The 19,719-nt window shown below is 32.1% G+C and overlaps 1 protein-coding gene across 1 annotated transcript in view; it reads right to left on the minus strand.

Annotated features, from left to right (window-relative positions):
- LOC129231875 (protein EFR3 homolog B-like) overlaps positions 1-19,719 on the minus strand; it is a 78,446-nt gene that overhangs the window by 43,558 nt on the left and 15,169 nt on the right. The window contains exons 4-10 of the mRNA XM_054866268.1: positions 16,952-17,102; positions 15,808-15,929; positions 14,060-14,197; positions 12,199-12,333; positions 9,828-9,906; positions 9,559-9,730; positions 3,930-4,058 (exon numbers count right to left, since the gene is read on the minus strand). Coding sequence (XP_054722243.1) covers positions 3,930-4,058; positions 9,559-9,730; positions 9,828-9,906; positions 12,199-12,333; positions 14,060-14,197; positions 15,808-15,929; positions 16,952-17,102 — 926 coding nt within the window. The remainder of the gene's footprint in view (positions 1-3,929; positions 4,059-9,558; positions 9,731-9,827; positions 9,907-12,198; positions 12,334-14,059; positions 14,198-15,807; positions 15,930-16,951; positions 17,103-19,719) is intronic.

Here is a 19,719-nt window from a genome sequence, read left to right on the forward strand (position 1 = left end):
TGGGCTTTGCACCGCAGGCAGAGGCTGGCTTAAGTCTGGAGGGAAAAAACGTGTCTGGTAGGTACTTTAAGGGGTATCTCATCTGAGCCCAGAACACAACCATATATGGCATGAGAAGCATTTAAGTGTGTAATAAATAATGTCTGTGACTCATACGCGCTGACATAAGTGAACAGAACTTAATATGAAAAAGGTCTAGCAAAGGATTTTTCATATTACACATACATATACAGTTCAGAACCTTTTATCCGGGAACCAAAAAACCGGGAAACCAGAGAACCGGCAATTTTTGCCGATTTTCCGCCATTTTTTAAAAATACGTATTTTTGGCAATTTTTGAAAAACTAAGATTTTTTTTTTTTTAATACCTAAAAGAATATGAACGGTTACTTAATAAATACCATATTACTCACGTATAACTCGGGAAAATGTTTACGAAAACAAACTTCAAAGGGTTATTATCCTTTACAAGGAGCAAAATTTCCGAAATATTTTCTTGAATTAAAAAGTACACTCGTAAGTCTGAAATTTTCGTGTTTAATTCCAACTGAAAACTAAAGAAATGAATATTGTCGTATTCTAATGCAATATTTTATTTAATGGCCTTTAATTAAAACCGTTTAGAGCGTAAGTGACGTCGCAAAAGTGCGGGAAACGCCGGAAACCAGATTCGCGAGTTTTCCGCATAGTGATCGTGGAACTTAGAAATCGTTGAACGCAAGACTGTAATAAGGCTGCAAGAACTCACAAAGCAAATTTCTATTGATATGAACTTAATGCAAAAGCAGTAAGAATCAAAAACTACCATAATTGCAAACAGAAAATCTTTACAAATAATTTAAAAGAAAAAAAAACGCGTTCATAAAAACAAATTCATTTATACACTACAGTAAAAAAAATCACACATTTACGTTCAGACTTTTTTCTTGCCCTTCTCTTCATTTTCTTTCGTTTTGAAACATCGAAAAGTGGTGGGTTTTTTTTTTCTTTTTCAAACTGAATGTGAGGGTCTAAAACTATTGATTACAGTAATTTAAGTTTTATAAACAATCCGCCAATAGCGATTTTTAGCGATCCAGAAAACCGGGAAATTCAGATATCCGGGATAGCGATGGTCCCAAACTTCCCGGATAATTGGTTCTCTACTGTATATAATATATCTGCTCCCCCACTTTTTTCAAACTTTTCACTTTGACATTTCCCTACTCAGCAGACTTCAGCAAACAAGTTTGTATCAACATTTTATAACATGGTGTTCTTTTGCTTCCTTCTGCTAAGATGCCTAAAACAATCCTTAGCACGCACAAAAAAAATTCTAATTTGTGAGTTTAAGAATAAATACCGATTCAAAAGCCATCAATTTATTAATAGATCAATACTTTTTAAGTTCTGGAAAAAGAATAAAATTAAAAATCAAGGTAGCCAAAGAACCATCCGTGAGCTGTGACACACTGCTGGAAATCTAATGGCTGCTTTTTTTTCAAGCTTCATTTGGAAAGGAAAATACATGCCTTTAAAAAAAATTTCATGAAAACATGCATTTATGCTGGCTTGGGTAAAACTCGTTAAACTGCCACCTTCGACTTTCAGCAACTTTCTGCTCATCACTAAGAATGGCGGTTTAATGAGGTTCGACAGTAGTTGGCATTTAAAATGGCTTTGATCTGCTCATTTAGTTTGAAGAAGCACCAGACGCAAATCTATAGTATTGGACTGGTTTTCTTGTGGCTTTCCAGTGTTTCTGTTAGCATATACAGGGTGGCGACAGGAACTGAAAAAAAAAACCCTGACTTTTCCCTGATTTCCCTGATTAAGTTCAACAAATTTCCCTGATTTACGTTATCAATGATAATGGTTTCCTTTCTTTGCCCTACCTGAAAAGCATTGCATATTAAATAAAATGCAGTGTTTTGAACAGTTTTAGTTGTTAATTCAAAATATATTTTGAAAAGATGCTTCTTTTTTTTTTGGTAAAAATAGTGTATTAAATTATCGACAGAGAAATAGTGTAGGAAATCTAAAACAAATACTTTACTTCCAGGAATCACTTAACATAAGAATTCTAAGAAATTATTAAAACCACTCTCAAAGAAATATCTAATCATGATAAAATTAAAACATTTAAATGGAAATAATCTTGAACTGAATTTTTAAGCAGTATAATTGTTGCTGCAAGAATAACAAGCAATAGTTAAAGTATACAAGTAATGTAGTTTTACTTACGTAAATAATACTGCCGCGTGCAGGTAAACGGCAGTATCTGCAGAAATTAGTTTTTGAGATATTTAAAGAAATGTGTGGTGGATTCAATACTAACAATAGGAAAATGTTGGAATTAGAAGTTTTTTCGCGCTCTTTTCAGCAGAAACCAAATAAGCGAGCATGTACAGTAAAGATAACGTACAATAGATGACAAAAATGCAAAAAAAAAAAAAAAAAAGAAAAAAAGAAAAATACGCAGTTACTGCCCTTTACTTTCACACGGCAGAATAGATATATTTATGTAAAAGAAATTGAAATCTTTCAACAACCAGTCATATTGAGCTATTCTTTAATCAAGAACTTAGGTTTTAATGAATGAATACAGCATTTTAACTATTAAAAAATGATAAAAATATTTATTTATGTACACAACTCAATTTCAAATGATTTCATCAGTTGTCGAAAAAACCTTAGATTACTTTTTATTTTAGTAACAAACAACATTGAAATTCAAAAACGATTATTAATTTCAAAATGTATATGGTTTTAAAATAAAAGAGTTTTAAAGTGTGAAAAAAACCCTTTGTGTAATCTGAAGTGACAGCAAATGATATCATGGCTAAAAAAAAAAAAAAAAAAAAAAAAATTGATTTTCAGTCAAAATTTAATTTTAGCCATTGAATTTAAAAACACCAAGTGATAACTTTTAAGCTTTTTTCAGCATTAATTTAAAAAACAAAGATTTTTTTTTGAAGTCGTGATAACAGTATGCTAATTACTTCAAGACAATGAGTAAAGCCAAGGGAGCAAAGTCATTAATGACGGCTTCTCCTTTGCCTGTAGTGTTGTTTATTTTAAATAGCTTGGAATGCTTGGAAGGAAAATTCAAACAAGGTAAAATAAACAACGTTACAGACACAGAAGCAATCTTAGGAAGCTCATCCTAAGATTGAATACTTTGACCTTGAGGAAAAAAGATGCACAAATATGTGGCATTGTATAATCGCACCTCATTAATTTTACTTTTTTTAAACATATAATTGGCGGAAAATTGGTAGGGAATCAAAGTACTTCATTTTCCAAGGAAAATAAAAAAAAATTTTCTTCATTTGATCAATTTTCCCTGAATTTTTGATATTTTTTTAAAATTCCCTGATATTTCCCTGATTTTTCCCTGAGTGATAAAGTTCCCTGACTTTTCCCTGATCTCCCTGATCTGTTGCCACCCTGATATAGTCAAGCTGCTCCCAAAACTGAATTGTGTGGGAGTTCATTGTGGTAAAGTAGAGGATCTTAGCAAAGGAAAAAAGCAAGATAAGACTTTTAGCCAGTACTGGATTGATGGCAATTGCAAACGATGATAATAGAATATTTATGTTTCTTAGGGAAATAATTAAGCCTATACATTTTCGTACAAATTGACTGAAATAGGAAAAAAAAATAATTTGAATTTTGACATTTGGAATTCAAATTATGGTTTTTGCAATCACGAGTGTATGTGTGTGTATGTAGGCGTGTGTTTTTGTGTCTGTGTGCAGGCATGAGTGTGTAGGATATGGACGCAACCTGGAGACAGTTTGCGCTAGAGGAGCAGCATCGTGAGGCTGATCAACAGTGTTGCTGCAGATGGAAGCGGGGAGGAAAATAAAATTATAGGAATTCAAAACAGTCAAAGAGAACAAAAAGCAGCGTGATTGATCAATAAAATACTCATTGAAGGTACTTACCTAAAGTATTAATAACACAATCTTGGAAATGCTTTTCATTCATTACATCACGTTCATTTGTTGTTCGAATTTCAATTGAATGCCGCAAGTGATTCAACAACGAATTAAAAATTTCCAGAACTGAGGGGCCTGAAACAAAAGTATTACTTTTAAAGTATGATTGAAACAATGTTTAAGCATTTCAAAATGGTGAAAATATGGGACAATGTTCTAAGGGAGACTGAAACCTTAATCCTACATGGATTTTACTTATGTTCTTCTGGGAGGTTTGGAATAAAAGTCTCTTATCTAATCATGTAATGAAAATTAGAACTTTATACCAAAATTGCTTTAAGTACAAAATAATTAGGAACCCACTAGGTATGAAAATTAGGGATTCTTAACGGCTTTTCCAATGAAGTACATTTAATTTTTATTGGAAAAAATTCGGCAATACACTAACAATAAGACAAATGCAAAAGAGTTTTACTTGGTTCACTAACTGATGTATTTATAATCTATTTTAAGAAAACAATATAGGACACTAGGAAATTTATTTTACATTTGACAACACGGCATTGTGGCAAAGATAAGTTGTAACTTAACCATATGTACACATTGAGTAAGTAACTATAAAAATTAGATTTTTAAAAATGTGAATTGATATTGGTGCTCTTGTACTTCAATACTTTTAAAGATTAACATAACTGTTCTGAAAGCTGGTTGAACTATTCAAAGTTCTCTGCTTTAAAGTTTGCAGCAAAAAAATGATAACCTAAAAAAACATACAACGTATACTTGTCAACTTTCTTTTCCTCATGATTTAAGTTATTGTTACATTTGTAATTTATTAGGCATACCATTGTCAATAACACCGATAAGATATACAGTAGGCACCGCTTAATGTGACAAACCAAGTTTGATAACAATAACCAAAAAGAATCCAGGGCAGAGAAAATGATGATTTTTTTTCAATTAAGAAGCATTTATTCTTACAACTGCAAATTAAAATTACAATAACTGAACTAAACAAGTTTCTAAATTATAAATTGCTAGGTTAGCAGAATGGAACAGATCTTTTTTCCTTCAATTTAACCATCCGGCTGATGCTACAAAGTCTTTTTTGCCCTTTTAAAAGCAAGATCTGTTTTTTTATCGCATTAACGAACGCTTCCTTTTCACTGACACCTGTAATCCACAATTTCAAAGCAGATTCAACTTCACCATCTTCTCCAGCACTCATTTGTTGTTCAAATTTTCATTTAGCTTCATTTTGTTTTCAACCTCGTCACGATTTTTTAGTAACTTACAAAGTAATGGCTGGGAAATGTTTAGTTGTTCTTCAGCATTTATTTGACTCATCACGGTTAAATTGTCAAAGCGTTTTAAAATGTCAATTTTTTTCACGACAGTTAAATTATTGCACTTTTTCTCCATGGCCAAAATGTTTGACCGTTTAGAGTGAAGTTTTTAGTGTAATTGAGCAGGTAGAAAAATTCTGCTTTACTGATAAAAAGGGAACTTGTTTTTCTGGAAACTACTTGTCAGGGTTTGCTTTTGTATTTCTTTTAATTGAGGAACAAAAAAGGGGAAAAAATTTAAAGTTTATAAAAAAGTGATAACAATAAACGAAGACACTGATTACAATATCCAACTTCTTTAACACGTGTTAATATACGAATGTTCTGGGACTTCGTGATTCTGATAACATTAACCATGATCACATTAAGCGGCACCTACTGTAATTGATGAACTGAAATAATAAAATTGGAAAATAAGTTAATTCACTTATTTTGCATTCATTATTTTCTTTATGTGTCTTCAATCTTAAATTATCAGCTCCAGTAAAAAATCACCATCAAATTTAACTATGTCGAAATTACAAATAAGGAGGGATAGAAATAATAAATAAACGAGCTGATGTGTGCATCCCACGACTTCAAGATACGCCAATTTAATGATAATAGTAGTGAAATGGAGTAAGCAAAGAAACACTTTAAACATTTTTGCCCCAAGTTTGTTGCGAACTGATGCAAAAAAATGTTTTATACAGGTTAATTTTCCCAATATTAGACATTTTAATGAGATTCAATGGTTAACTCTCTAAATATTGCCAATAGTGGCCAGAATGAAACCAATTTAAAAAAAAACGCAAAAGTTTTGTCGCCAAGCGTTTGCCAAATTATAACACCAATTGAGTTTGCATTGATATTAACAATGATTTCCCCCCAAAAAGGTGTAAAAGACCCCTTTAGGCATCTGAATGCAACCAAAAGGGGAAAGTGCTCAACTAGACCCCACTAGGAGTCTACGTACCAAATTTCAACTTTCTAGGACATACCATTTTTGTGTTATGCGAGATACATAAGCACATACAAACATATGTACATACGCACATATAGACATACATACAGACGTCATGAGAAAACTTGTTGTAATCAATTTGTGGATCGTCAAAATAGATATTTCGGGTGTCTATCTATACATTCTTAGACATATATCCACGTGTGGTTGGGGTGAAAAAAATTCAACATTCATTCAGGGGCGAACAAAATGGAAATTTTGGTCTATTTTTGGGTCAAAAATTTTTCGTGAATACAATACTTCTTTTACTTCATAAAAGGAAGAAAAAAGCATAATATTATGTTGAGAAAAACTGAAATAGAAAAGTATTATAGTTTATTTGAAGCTTTGTGACAATCAAATTATAGAGGAAAAAGTTTTTATCAGGAAAAAAAACTGATAAAAACTGAAATCAGCAAAATTTAGAAGCATAGAAAAAATGGTTTGAAGTCATGCTTTGTTGCTGAATTGACAAATGCTTTTCAAGCAATTTTTCGTGCAATTAAAAGTCAGGCAACACTTCCAAGAAAAAAATGAAAAACAAGTGAAAATAAGGGAAAGATTGGAAGGTTTAGCTTTCAATCCGAAGAGCTTCTTGCAAGAATTTACAGATTTGGACTGGAATGACAAAGCTTTATGATTACAGTAGAACCTAGATCCACCTTTCCTTTCCATGCATCTGCCATTTTGTCTGCAAGTATCATTCTTAGTTAATGCTCTTTTTATATCTGCATGTGTTAATTTCCTTATTTATCATTTAAAACAAATGGCACCATTTATGATGACGGTTATTTTTGATCATGGATGCAAGTATATAAACATGGCAAATGCTCATGATCAAAGTTTCAGTTTGTGCAGGATATTCATTCTGCAGGCAAACATATGAAAATATCTAAATTGATTGCTTTTTTTCGATTCATTTAGGAGGACCTTTAGGTGTTTTGGTACTATTTTCCTCAGACATTGAATAATATGATCTCTGTTTTGATTAATTCAGTGTAAACAAAATAGCCTTACCTCATCTTCAAGAGGTTTCACTACTTTGTAAAACAACTTTCTTAACCATTTAAAATCATTTTAACCCACTCCATACTTCTCTTATTTTCTTGAAATCAAAAAACAGACCTGGAACTAAGAATAGTTACTCGCCAATCTATTCCTCCAGCAGTGAACACCATTGCTAACACAGTGCTAACACCAGAAAGATAACTATAAGAACGATGAGAAGACCAAAAACAAATTACTTGTCAACAGGTCTGGATTTAAGTACAAGCTAAGCAAGCTATAGCTTAGGGCCCCCGCTTTTGTTAGGGGCCCCCAACTCCTGGAAATTAACATGATTCATTCCAAAAAAAAGAAAAGTACTTGAAAATATAAATTTCATTTTCTAGTGCTTGAAAACCTTGAAAATTTGGAAAAGTGTGGCTACAAACCACAAACGGGAGGGAGTAGGGAGAAAGAATGCCAATATATGTCAAATTGAGCTCCTTGCTACATCCTGCACCAAAAATGTAAAAACCATGGTTCTCACCTTTCTGAAACATATTACAAATTTTTTTCCTCACATGCTTCATATCTTGCCATTTATATAGTTCCGAATGCAGTATTTGGAAATTCTTTTGTTATTGCTTGCTTTTATCTTACTTCGACAGCATATTGTCCATCTGTTTAGCATGGAAAAAAACAGACCAACTCTATTCCTTTTCGTTTCCTGATCCACTTGCAACTGAAGAAAAGTTGTTGAAGAAATCTATAGTTTTTTTTTCTTTTAAATTTAAAATAGCTGTTTCTTAGAAAGTTAGGACAGGAGAGTAAAAATTTACAAACAAGTACTGAAATATAAGAGACTGAAAAGTGCGAATGAAGTGTGTTAAATAATTTTAATTGTTCCAGAGCCCTTGAAATGAATTAGATAAGCCTTTGCAAATCCTAAGCAAAGTGGGATTTTCAAATTTTATTTCTTATCAAGTGCATACATGATGAAAAGTTCAAATGGGCAGTATATTACTATCTTGTTACTTATTTTCTAAATCTGTACACCATCTCTTTTAAAGCATTTTTTACTATTGACCATTTTATATTTAAATCATTGTTGTCTTTGTTGGTGGGTTGGAGAGGTTATTAAAAACTAATTGTACTCAAAGCCAATGTGAGCCAAAGCAAATGTGTGCTCAAAGCCACCAAGTAACAATGCATTGTCTTTTCTCTTCCCTCGTTCTTTCTCTCTGTCAACTGCTGTCAATGGTTTGTCAAATAAAAAATTTTTTTTATTGTGCATTATCTTAATTTGCGAAAGAGTATACAACTTTTGAAAAAATTTTGTTTGCTTATTTCTCTCCTGATATTTTTGTAGTTCGAACTACATCTAATAACGCTTCAAAATGCAGATTTTTACATCTATTTTTCAAAATTTCCTCCGGAGGAGAAACGACCGGAGCCCCAACAATTGAGGATATTCTATACTCCACTTAAAGGGGAGTCCTTGGTCCCCAAGGGCGCCCATACAGGGGGGCAAGGGGGTGCTCGAGCCCCACCTTGGAAATTAAAACTTCCTTGCTTTTAGTACTTTTTTCTTTGCAAAAATATAAAAATATTTCTTCTCCAGCCATTAATGAATAAATAACTAAAAATGTCAAATTTTAGTGACTCTAATCTGTCCTGAAATCTGCTTCCATGGGGAAAATATCCTGCTAAACCATGGTTAAAACTTCTGAGCCCCCCCCCCCTCCCCTTACAATTTTGCATACAGGCGCCCATGTTGGTCACTCTCTTGATATCATTCCCCCTCTTTAGGTCAATCCAAAAAGGACACAAGGGAAAACACATCAAAAAATTATCAAAGAAAAAAAGTATTCTGTATGTATCAGGGAAAAGATATAAACATAGTAAAGGGGAGAAAAAAATAAAAAATTGTATCTTACACCACAGAGAGAAACGTTGTTCAAACTACAAAAGGGGCCCCATACCTGAAATTGCTTAGAAATGCTCCGTTTAGTCTAAATCCAGCCCTGTTTTCCAATATTAAAGCAAATAAAAACGGAATCACCATAATGTAGGCTAAAACGTGAGAAGCAGTAACATTCTGCAAAGTCGCATTCTGATCTTTGCTTTTCCACAGGAAAAGTTACAAATGATGGCTGCAAAGATAAGAACAAGTGGGAAAACAGAACTAAATATCCCTCCTCCCCCCTCCTGAATGGTCACAAGCTTAAAATATAAAAAGTCAGTCAGCATTAGACAATTAAAAGCATTAACAGAAATTCCATTTTATTATTTAAGAAATTAAAAAAAAAAAAGTAAAACTAACCAATGCTTTCTCCTGCAGCTATGGAAACTATGTTAGCAAGCACATTGACTATTCCAGTACGAACTTTGGCATCTGCTCTCGGTTTCTTTCTCTTCTTCTCAGACTCATCCATCCTTGATTTTTCATCTAAATGAGTCATCAGTATTTGAATGACAGCATAAGAGTATTGCGCCTACAAGAGAAGGTTAAAAAAAACTTTTAGGCACCAATAAAGAAGCAAGAATAACAAATAATTAAATCTCCATTCACAAAGAAAAACGTATTTTTACCTGAATAGAGTACATAATAATTTTAAAAGTGTGGACAGCAAAGTCGTTAGGTTCCCACAACTCATGATTATCTAAATGCCTAGAATTGATGACAAACTGAGAATGAATAAGTGTATAACTGAAATAATTCAAGAAGCAGAAATAATAATAAGCATTGAATTGTTATGATTTCTATTCTATTTTAAAATAATTAAAGTAGGCAAAAATTTGATTTTATGCAGAAATGTCAAATTGTGCTCAAAAACTTAATCAGTAACTTCACTTTAAGGCAGCACATTTAATAAAAAGATGAAATTCGAATGTAAATCTGTTTATAAACTTTTTAGACATCATTCTCAAGTAATATAAACAATCCTATCCTCATATAAATAATAGCCGGTGAGGAAGCAACCCACGTGTTTCAACAATGAAACTCGCGCCACGGTATGATAATTTGATAATATGTTTTGGTAATATTTAACATGCAGGGAAATGCTTTATCGTGACAAGGCTGAACTCGATGCGGAAACTTAACTGTTTCACTGATAAGATTGTCATCCCCATAGGTAAGATTGTCATCCTCATATAAATAATAGCCGATGATCAAGTGTTTCAACAATGAAACTGGCGCCACGGCATGATAATTTGATAATGGGTAACGCTTAACGTGCAGGGAAAGGTTTTTATTGTGATAAGGCTTAACTCGATCCGGTAACTTAACTGTTTTACTCGTAAGACTGTGTCATCCTCATATAAATAATAGCCAATGATAAAGTAACCCGCGTGTTTCAACAATGAAACTTGCACCACGGCATGATAATTTGATAAAATGATTTGGTAGAGTTTAACATGCAGGGCAAGGTTTTATTGTGACAAGGCTGAACTATATCCAGTGACTTAACTGTTTTACTGTTAAGACTCATTTCAGGAGAATGAAGAAACATAAAAATGGTCAACAATGATCGCTATCTACTGGAGTTAAGGGTTAACCCACTGAAGTTAGGGTTAAAACTTAAAATTACCAAAATATCACCAAACAGGCAATGGCTGCATTTGAATGTAGAAGCAAATTTTCATCCGTCATATCATGATGGGCGACTTTCTCGTATTAGTATAAACATGAGAAAATAATGTACTATAATAAGGTATATAATAATACAGATACATGATAATATAATAATTAAATATGCTTGTCATATTACACTACAGAAGAAATTTTATTACCGTATATACTCGCGTATAGGTCGATCTCGCGTATAAGTCGACCCCCCCTTTTTCAGAGAAAAAATCCAGAAAAAATCTAAAACCCGCGTATAAGTCGACCCCCCATACTTTCCAAAAACATCGTGAATTATTTTCAAAGAAATTTCAAAATAATGAACACATTTATTTACAAATAAAATAGGAATTAAATAGGAAAACATTTCTAAAAGCCTTCAAACTTGGATTCCGAGTCGGACGCAAAAAAAAGTTCAGTAAAGTCCGCTTTAGTCATCACCGCGTCATCGTATACATCGGGGGCTGCAGAATCGTCAATGATATCAGAGGTTGCATTCGACGAACCTCACCGGTCAACCGGTAAGTAACCAGTTACTAACCGCGGCGTTCTATGATCAACCGGTTACCATTCTAAGCAGTTGATTGGTTGATTTGAGCATGTGATCATTAGCTGTCACGTGATTAACCAACCAGTCGCTCCCGGTCGTGCTCGTCAAACGCACTCTCAGTCTGAATGGTGTGACTGTTGATGATAAATATTTTCATACGTTTCACGATATTTGTTAATTGCTGATTTGATCCTTATCTTTATTTATGTGTATTATTTAGGTTTTTTTAGTTATTATTTTTGAATAAGTTTACTTTTTCACACGATCAACTTATCAGCAACTACCTGTAACTGCACATCGGCATTTCTCGTAGCTTCCTAGCTCTCGTTGATCAGAAAAAAATTTTCGGAAAATTTGACCCGCGTATAAGTCGACCCCTCTTCCTTTGATCTCATTTTTTGGACAAAATTTCTCGACTTATACGCGAGTATATACGATAATTTCTAAATATGCTCATTTAAAGTTCTGCTGATTTGATACTGTATGAGTTATATGCACTGTTTGAAATGATTCATATTTTACAATTTTAAGCAAATTTGCTGCTTATTACAAGTTTAGTTCAAGTTTCTCAGCTGCACTCAATTAACATAACCATAGTTAATTTCTCGAAAAACCAAAGTATTAAATTACTTATACAAAAATTAAAAACAAAAAAAGAGTTAAGAAAATCAAAGAGAAAGCTTGAAATTCTAATGCACTGTAAATAAATGCGTAAACATATCAATGAAGACTAAAATGAACAAGAAAACATTCATGCTAAATACGGAAGTAAAATAGTAACTTACTTTAAAACAGGTCGAATAACAGATCGAACATTTCCAAAGGTTGCTCTCCCCATGAGTTCCCGGAGACAATTTTCTGCCAAAGACCATGGGTTAGCTTCCTCTTGTGGAGAATCAGGAGTTTCACTTAAACTTCCACTATAAAAATGAAAATCAACATAACTTCCATATTTAAACAGTTTTGTCTTATTGTTTCCAAAAAAAAAATCTACACATTTATATACAAGATTGAGGGAAAAGTTTTAAGGATTGAAAAATAAAAACCTCAGCTTTAACATAAAAATTCCGGGGAAACAAGGTTTATTTTCCTTGTTGATAAAGTGGTGATTTTCATATTTCAGAAGGTATTGAAAAAGAATACATGATTTTTGAGTTTTTTTTTACAGTACATCAACAGTAGTGACACACATTTTGTTAAAATTTGTTATCATATATTAATAAAAGCGGGTACTATATGCTAGTAAAATTATGTACTACTTAAGGGTCAAGTCGAACATGGATTTTCTGTTTTTATTCCCAAAAAGAAGGACTTCCTAGGCATACCCTAAAGTAAAGGCTATAAAAAATATAAATAAATAAATAATAAAAAAAAATTAAACAGTAGAGGTGCAAAATAATTTAATTTTTGCAAAATCTGTTTGATGTCATTAATTCCGTTCTTTATACATTCAACAAATTGATGCTTTTAATAGAAATGCTTACAAAAGATGACTTTCCAAAAAATTGGAAAAAGAAGACATTTTTCAGCGACAATTCACATGATTCACTTTTGACTTTTTTGAATTTTCACAATATTTGAGGACACAAAATTTTCTCTTAAAATGCAAAATTTTACACAGACAGGCTCTGGGCATTTTTAACAAGGAGAAGCTATACAAGAAGATATCATTGGCACCATGCTAAACTAACAAATGTGGAAATTGGCACTTTTCTGGAGATCTAAAAAATAATTTTTTTTCCATCTGACGTGTTGAGTTATTTTAAATGTTTTAATTTTTATGGAAAACATTAAGTGTAAAACTATCATTTGAAATAGCCTTAACCATAACCAGTCGATAGCCCTTTTTGGGTCCTACAGCAAACCATCGAATTTGAAAAACATGTTTTGTGATTTTTCCCATTCCTCAGTTTAGAATGGTGCTGGCAATATATATATAAAACATCATAAGTTTTGTTTTATTTATTTATTTTATTCTTTTCAAAACATTTTTTACTTTCTTTTACTATATACAGTCATGCTCGCTTATAGAAAACTCCGAAATAGTAAACAATTTATGGCTATAATCCGTTGTGGATACGAGGGGAGGGTCATGGCGGTCATGACCCCCCCCCCCAAATCGTCGACAGTAGTATCTGTCCACATTGTGTTCAAACACTTTAAGAGAACTGTAAACGATTTCAACTGCCTTTTCAATTCAGTAATTATTTCTGAAAGTAAACACTCAAAAAATACCTCTTTTCATCGCCTATGAAATTAATTTAAGGTTTATAACCTCTAGGTGCCTTATTCCTGGGCGATTTGCTGCTTTTTATTGACTCCCAAGCAGTTTCAGAAATTTTTCGCACTTAAAACCGTAGGTTTATTTACAAACGGGGGGGGGGAGATGGAGGGGAAGGGGTCATTCTTCAGCTTGATTCCCCCCCCCCAAATGGAAGTCTGTATCCGCCCCTGGCTATAAGGTAATAGATTAAATTCTCCTTTATGTCTTACAGTGAATTATTTAACTTCTTACAACAAAATTTTTGTTCGGTTCCTTTGACTTAGTTATGAATAAGGGGAGACTGGATAAATGAATGAACAAATGGTTAGACACTTCTCCATAATAACTTTATAACAAGAAAATATTGTGCAGGTGTAACCAACCAGTGCCCATGCATGTTGAACAGGAGCGAGGGTATGATCTTCTCCATGTGTGTTTCATCCCATATGTTGACCTGCAGATCATCACTAACCGTTTTTCTGACAACGCCTTGGATCCCCTTCAACCCAGCAACTCTCAGCCTGCAAAAAGGAAAGTAAAAAATTAAATAGTAAACAATATACATAAATAAATATATATTTACACACACATACGGTAAAATGACCAATCCTAAAGAATATTATAAATGAAAAAAAAAGTTTATTAAAAATAAAACAAATGAAGAAAGCAATGGAAACTTCTTTTATGTCAGTAAAATATTTTTATTTGTTTATAAAAATAGAGCAAATGTATTTGAAATCATTTAAAAAAAAATCTTAAGCACATTTCCTAGTTCTAGTCCTCAATTTGAAAGAATATACCTCCTAATCTCATAATGGGTAAAGGGGGTCCCCACAAATGATGTCACACTTTGAGGATGGGAGGGGAGTTCGTGATATTGTGATAGTTTTTGACAAGAAGAGGGAAAGGGTTACAAGAAGTGTAACATCACACATTCTTTGTATATTGCTGTTTATGCTTATGAAAAACAGTGACAAGGAAAGAGGTAAAGTGAAGTGTGACACTTAGTGACAAACTGGGAGGTAAGGAAACGTGTGTCATCATTTGTAGACAGCTCATTAAAATATTTAATCAATAATTTTCGTATTAAACATCAGTCATTAATTTCTTGCAAGTTAATAAACATACCTTTGTTGAAACAGTTCCATTAATTTTTTTAAGAAATAGTTTTCTTTTCATTTAAATATTCAAAAACATAATTTTACATTACATTTTAACTTAGTGATTTAGTTAGTTTAAAGCAGAATACTTAGCTATAGCTCATGGAAAAATGTTTTTAAAGAATATTTTCCAATACTAGCTTTAATAAACAATGGAAGTATTTGTAATTATCCAGTTGGTTCTCAACTTAACAATGTTCTACTAAATGATGATTTTTATCAGTCCTGGACTTTGCAGATAAAAAGTTTGTATATGAGGAGGATAGAGTTTCTGTTTAAGGACAATTTTCTAAATAATTAAGGGTGAGAACTGCTTTGGAATAAGCATATTAAGGACTAATTGACTGCATCAACATTTATGGATTAGAGAAATTTTCATCCATAATTTTAGGAAAAATGGGAGAAACTAAAATATGTTAACAAAATCACCAAGATTCTTTTGAACTTGACTGAGCTAAAAAATACAATTGAAAAATGTGAGAAGAAAAATTCTGTTTTTCTTACAGACCGTTGGCAGCCATTAAATCTGGGAATCAATCACAATGAAAGCTTATTTCAGTAAACAATTATTTTGGAAACTCAACAAAACATGTTGATAAGAAGGAAATTAGAAAATTTACAAATGTAGAAGCCCTAGCACATGACATCAACATGTTAAAATGTCTACCTTCACTGTGTAATTTTCGTCAGAAAAGATTTAAATACATTTGAAGAAGGGCAATGTCTGGTTGATGAAGAGGATATAATTGTGTAAAAACCACAACCCTATACTTAAAGAACATATTGATAGCACTAACAACATATTTTTAAATTATTGAAGTATGAATAGTGAGAAGAAAAATGGTTTTCTTTTGACTATTTCAAAATTTCTATTAAAGGATGATTTTTAGTGGTTCCTGGAAAGACGTCAAACAGAGAACTAACTGCATAAACATCTATTTTTAAACTTTGAAGAAGAATATTTTCCATACCTGTTTTGAGTCTCCAAATCATCATGATTATTATGACACAATGAAGAAAACTTGGAAACAAAGAAATCATAACGACGATGATAGGATGGTGTATCCTCTTCAATATTAGTAAACTTAACAAACTGGAAAGAAAATAAAGTACATGAGATAAAAAATGTATTCTGAAGGCGTGAAATATTATTATATGAGGATAAAAAGAAGCTAAATTATTTTTTGCATGCATAATGTAAAAAGCTTTCCATATTTGTGCAAAATTTCAAAACATTTTTTTTAAATTCAAAAAAAAAAACCTCTCAATTCAGCACAGTAGAAATAAAATAGCTACTTCCAAATTAAAATGCCCGTATTTTAAAATGTGTACCAAAAATAAATTAACAAATAAATAAAATAAAGCTCTTTTTACAGGAATTATGTCAATTTCTTGATTGCAGTAATATAATACTGTATTTAAAAGTTTGCAGAGCTATGGCTTTTAATGTGAAGGACCGTAGTTATACAGTGCAATAACTCCTATTCATAAAAATGAAAAAAAAAGGAGGCTTATAGGCTTTTTATTATGAAATATGCTGCACAAACAGTCAATTTCAAAACATTCCCCCCCCCCCCCCCCCGTAGACAAAAAAAAACATAGAAGTGCTATTTCTTATATTTTTTAATTTTTAGTTAAAATTGAATTTTTGACCACCATCGTCACACTTTATTTTTATTTAAATATTGTAAATATTGTAAAACACAGAAGAGGAGGAAACTAAGTTGAACTCTTTACCCCAAAGTTTAATTGTTTGATCTACAGTTGCTTATTGATATGAAAGTGGCACCAATTTTTTGCAAATTTTTCTTTACCAACTATCAATAGCTTTAAACTAAAATCCTAAATAGCAAGACATTTTGGTTGTTGGTATTTGGTGGCTGGTTTAGGCAATGGAAATAGTACCCAAAGTGTTGTTTTTATTGGACTGAAGTTATCAGTTTCAGAGACGCCAAAGGTAAAAACAGTAATTAATTTGATATGGAATGAATTTAAAAAAATGATTTATATTAGTCTAACTTGAAAATCTCCAGTTATTATTATTTTTTTTTTTTTACAGATTCTACCACACTTAAGGCGAATTTTAAAGATATAAATTATTTAAGAATTACTTACGGATTGTGCAGCAAGAAGCTGCATGTCAGATTCATGACACTCAAGCAGTTTTTGGACCATTTTTAAGAAACTTTCAACAAATAAATTTAAGCTTTGGGCATGGCAAGCAACCAGTAACTGATCCATAGCTTCCATGGCAATGATCACATATCTAGAAAAGAAAACAATTTAAGTAAATCAAAATGGAAAATAAATAAAAGACTATAAAAAATTATTATTAAGATAATATTAAGATGAATTATTTGAAAGTATAAGGTAATGTGTGCTTTTGATTAATTAATTTTGATCAACATAGGGATGAGAAAATACAGAATTTTAACAAAACTGGTTTGTGAATTTTATTTCATTAAATCTTTGTGATTTGCATGAATGGTTAAGATCACCTAAAATTAATCCATGGAAATAAAAGTTTCTTTTTATATTCAGGAAAAAAGATTTCTCCAGTGCAAACTTCACATATAATCCTAAGAAAGACCTTACCTTCAAAGGTATAGTGGTGGAGAAAATTGCAAACTAAATTTTTACCGTATTATAATTATCTGATATTTTTTTCCGAAATAAGTAATGAATAGACACGTTTTGGAAGAAAAACTTAGAGCAGTAAAATCTCATTAAATTGGGCCTCTTTTTCAGGACAAAACCAGCCTCTGAAAACATTCTCTTTAATTTGAGAAGTGATCAACAAATGTCAACAACAATATTCACTTGTTTTACTATAACATTTTGAAAAATTAGTTCCGTTACAGGAATCTTATAAATAAGTGAAAGGAATATCGTTAAAAGTATGTATGGGAAAGAACTAAATATTTTATTGCGAAAAGGCAACAAAAACTTTGTGCACCTCGTATCATAAGACACAAATCGCATATCGTGCAACAACATCTAAATGCAAAAGTCAAGAAGACATTTGTTACCTATTCTTCTTTTCTAATTCACAAGTTCACTTGGGTTTTTCATTATACTCAGATTGCTTATGAATTAAATAAAATTTTATAAGGTTTTGCTATAATCAGTAATAGATCCAATGTAATTAAAAACATATCAGGTTAAAATCACAACAATAAATAATAGTCCAGTATACTTTGGGTAAAAGACCCTCCGTGGGAAATTTCATGAGGAAATTGTGAGACCAATTCTAATGCATTCCTTATGGCCTATATAACTATGCCTCACCGGGTGTTTTGCTTGAATTTGTGTCAGAGGGCCTCTGTGACGTCATTAATCCAAGATGGCGGCTGCACTAGATATTGATGAAAATTTTCGGTTTTGAATCATTTTTAAGGCATATTATGAAATGTTTTCAACGTTTATTATATATTTAACATTTTAATACTATTATATTTCAAATTTAAAAACTAATTATCTGTACAAAATAAATTATTTATTTTGTTATTTTTGATTTTCGATGCAGATTTTATGAACTTTTTTAGTAAACAATAGCAATTAAAAATATTTTGGAAAGCTTGTAGAATGAAAATCAAATTTATTATTCCAAAAAACCTGTAAAATTATTTGCATACACGTGTTTTTGGGGTTATAAGAAGCATTTTTTTTTAATGTAGAAAAAATTTACAACTTCCGTTACTTAATATCGGAAGCAATGACAATTTTATTATTTTCATTTTTTGTGCTCTAAGTAATGAACAAATTATTTAAACTCTGATTTTAATTCAAAAACATAGATTTAAAAGTAAACAAACAGGTCTCTTACTTAAGTGTCACCAATATCGCTTTGTTGGCTTTTCCCATAAGTCCTCATCACCTCAACACATACAAAGTTCAGTGCATGCAATGTTTTAAGATTTGCATTTGCATGAAACAATGCATTTGCCCTTTACGCAGCTGCATCAAACTAATTTTAAGATGGATTCAGGTGCACAAGGAAGTACACATAACTGAAGCATAGAAGGTGTCTTCCGTTTCCCATCCGAAATCTAACGGTGATGGTGAATTCGGGTGTTGCTGGTCAGCAAGACGCCACTCAAGTACCTGATAATGCGCTCTTAAAATATATGGGGACAAAAGATGCTATTGTAGGAGGCAAAATTTTATTTTGAACCTATTGCTTGGAAAAGATGAACCAACGAAGTTCTCCAATATCTGAAATCTTGGTCAGCGGCATATACAAGGAGCAAATAAATGCTTCAATAGCAACTTTATCATTTGCATTAAATTCTTCGGTTGACCCCAGATGACTCAGAGCATCAAGAGTATTCTTGTCTGCCGTTTTATAAGTTTTTCAAAAAGATGGTTTCCCTTCTTATCAAGTGAACCTTTTGTATCACATCCTGATAGAGCATGGAGTCCTAATATTCCTTGAGTTTTTTCTGGTCCTAATGCTGTCATTATGCCTTTAATATCTGTCTTTGTGTTTTCTCATCTTTTAATGCTTCCCCATATGCTGAACATTTGGGCTTACTTGTCTTTGCAATTTTATAAGACGCTATTTCAGTCAGGGACTGAGGTAATGTCGAAAGGGAACGGGATGCTGAAGGTATGGTAAGAGAAAGTGGAATTTGTCTATCGGAGCCTTTTTTCTGTTGATAAAGAACCATTACAATGCCATACAAAGTATCCTTCCCATAAGATGTGTCTTCAAGGAAATCAATGTTATCTGCAGCACAAAATAAAAATCTTGCCTTTTTCAAATCAGGAGGAATATACATCCCGTCACTATCATCCATGCGCCTTATTAACCCATTTGCTACCTATGTTTCCAAACGTAGAACTTCAGCATGATCAATCGAAACACCTAGTTTATGTAAAAA

Source organism: Uloborus diversus, chromosome 1, assembly GCF_026930045.1.
Source record: "Uloborus diversus isolate 005 chromosome 1, Udiv.v.3.1, whole genome shotgun sequence".
Lineage (NCBI taxonomy): Eukaryota > Metazoa > Arthropoda > Arachnida > Araneae > Uloboridae > Uloborus > Uloborus diversus.